The 2,194-nt window shown below is 70.8% G+C and overlaps 1 protein-coding gene across 1 annotated transcript in view; it reads right to left on the bottom strand.

Annotated features, from left to right (window-relative positions):
• Positions 1 to 6: 6 nt before the first annotated feature.
• ASMT (acetylserotonin O-methyltransferase) overlaps positions 7 to 2,194 on the bottom strand; it is a 4,288-nt gene continuing 2,100 nt past the window's right edge. The window contains exons 3-5 of the mRNA XM_012734852.1: positions 1,863 to 1,981; positions 649 to 771; positions 7 to 218 (exon numbers count right to left, since the gene is read on the bottom strand). Coding sequence (XP_012590306.1) covers positions 7 to 218; positions 649 to 771; positions 1,863 to 1,981 — 454 coding nt within the window. The remainder of the gene's footprint in view (positions 219 to 648; positions 772 to 1,862; positions 1,982 to 2,194) is intronic.

The raw sequence follows: 2,194 nt of genomic DNA, 5'->3' as shown, positions 1-2,194 counted from the left end.
CGCGCCTCATTTCCTGGCCAAGATGGCGTCGTACGAGCTCCGCGCGGCGCCGCCCTGCACGTGCCGGAATCCCGCGGCGGCCAGCAGCGCGCAGTACTGGACGCGCGTCCGCTCGCGGCCCTCGGTCTGCACCAGCATGTTGAGCGAGTAGAGCTGCGTGCGCAGTGGACCTCGCCCGTCCGCGTCCAGCAGGCTCTCGATGACCAGGACGCCTCCGCCTGGGCGGGCAGAGGCGTGAGGCGCGCGCCACCCTCCCGTCTCCATCCAGGACTCGGGGTTTCGCCCCCACGGGGCGCCCTACTCCCGCGCGGGCTGGACGGACCCAAAGCGCCCCGCTCCCCGTCCTGCGGCCACAGCTAGAGGTGCAGGGTGACTGGCCGCTGGCCCAGCTGTGGGGAGGGACCCGAGCGCGCGCGCCAAGGTGCGCGCTGTGCCCCACTGGACATCCAGGCCTCGGGCTTCCCCGGGGCGGCCGGGAAGGACCGCACAGGACAGCTCGGACGTCCCCGAGTTTGCTGGGCTGAACTGGAAACAGAGGCCATCTCCGTCCCAGTTCCTTTCCAGCGAGAGGCTGTCGCCCAGCAGCGCAGACCCCCCTGCACCTCCTTGTGCCCCCACGGCCACCCCGCCCAGCCCCGCAGCCCCCACCTGGCCGGCAGGCTTGATGGACTCTGGCCAGCAGCCGCAAGCACGCCTCGTCCGCCCAGTCGTGCAGGACACGGGCCAGGATGTACAGGTCAGCTTCCGGCAGGGGGTCTTTGAAGAAGTCGCCTGGAACACGGGGCAAGTGGCCTGGTCAGCCGGCGCCTGGACCCGTGGGGTAAGCGGGACCCGGGCAGGAAGTTCTCGGGGTGAGCCGAGAGCCCCGGTCTTGACAGTCCTCGCCCCCCACCCCCAGGCCGGTATGCTCTGCTGTGTTCACGGGGCTGCAGTGGACACAACAGTCCAGCCGCAGAAACAACCCACGTGCCCCAGGACAGAGCGGCTGAATCTCGGGGGGAATACTACGCGGCCGTGAAAAAGGCGAGGTCCTCCCACTCGTGACTCTGAGTGGAATAAGCCAGAAGGAGAAAGAGTCTGGCTAGATGTGGGCACTAGAGGGGGCAGTGGGAGAGGTCCTAGGGCCCGTGGGGGGAGCCCCACCTGCCAGGAAGGTGACCGGTCCTCCCTCGGGGGGTGAGAAGTGCGTCTTGGCTGCCAGCACCACCTCAGGGAGGTCGAACACGGTGACCTGGCACCCAGGGTACAGAGAAAGGCAGTGCCTGGCCAGCGCCCCGGAGCAGCCTGGAACAGACGGAGCAGGCGGTGGGCAGGGGCTGGACAGACCCAGTGGGGGGGTCCTGGCGGTGGCCCCGTGCTGGCCGTGCTGCTGGGCGGGGCTGGACCCAAGCAGCGTGAGCTGTGGTCTGGGGCCACGTGCTGCGTCGTGGTGCGGACGGCCAGCAGGAGGAGGAGGCAGACCGCGGAGGTGACCGTTCCGGGGGGCCCCGCAGGGCACCGGCGTTCTCTCGTGCACCCTGCACCAAGGGGGTCATCGCTAGCGCCCCCTCGTCCCCTCATTGCGAGGTCAGCAGAAGGGCCACAGAGGTCGGGAAAGGCCGGACAGGGGTGCTGAGGGCAGGACAGGCAGGCAGGTGGACCTGGGTGAGGACAGGCGGCCGAGGTGGTCCCGGGGGCCCGGGGTCCAGGCGCCCTCCTTGTCTGCACCGGCAGGGCGGGTGGGTGGACAGTGGTCAGAGTGGGACAGCGGGCACAGACCGACGAGGGGGGCGGGGTGTGGGCGCCCCCTGGAGGACTGGCCGGTGCCCGACGCGCGTCCGTCCCCGTGAAGCCTAGAAGCTCCCTCTGGTGGCCGCACTCACCACCGACGTCGCAGATGAGCGGGAACGGGGACAGGTCGAAGGTGGCCATCAGCCGTCTCCCGTGGACACGCCACACGTCCTGCAGCCCCCGCATGAAGCGCAGCCGCTCGTCCTCGGACCTGGCGCGAGGCCGGGGTGTCCGGGGTGTCCACGCTGTCGGCCGGCCCACACCAGCCCCTCACCCTCGGGGCCACCCACTCTGGTGGCCACGCGTACTCCGGCGGCCCCGCCCACTCTGACGGTCACGCCCACCCCAAACGCCCCGCCCCTCCCACTCTGAAGGCCCCGCCCACTCCAACGGCCTGCCCACGCCACGGCCCTCTCACCCTCGG

The sequence above is a fragment of the Condylura cristata genome, unplaced genomic scaffold (genome assembly GCF_000260355.1).
Source record: "Condylura cristata isolate star-nosed mole 26May11 unplaced genomic scaffold, ConCri1.0 scaffold00077, whole genome shotgun sequence".
Taxonomy (NCBI): Eukaryota; Metazoa; Chordata; class Mammalia; order Eulipotyphla; family Talpidae; genus Condylura; species Condylura cristata.
This window is presented reverse-complemented; position numbering and strand designations above follow the sequence as displayed.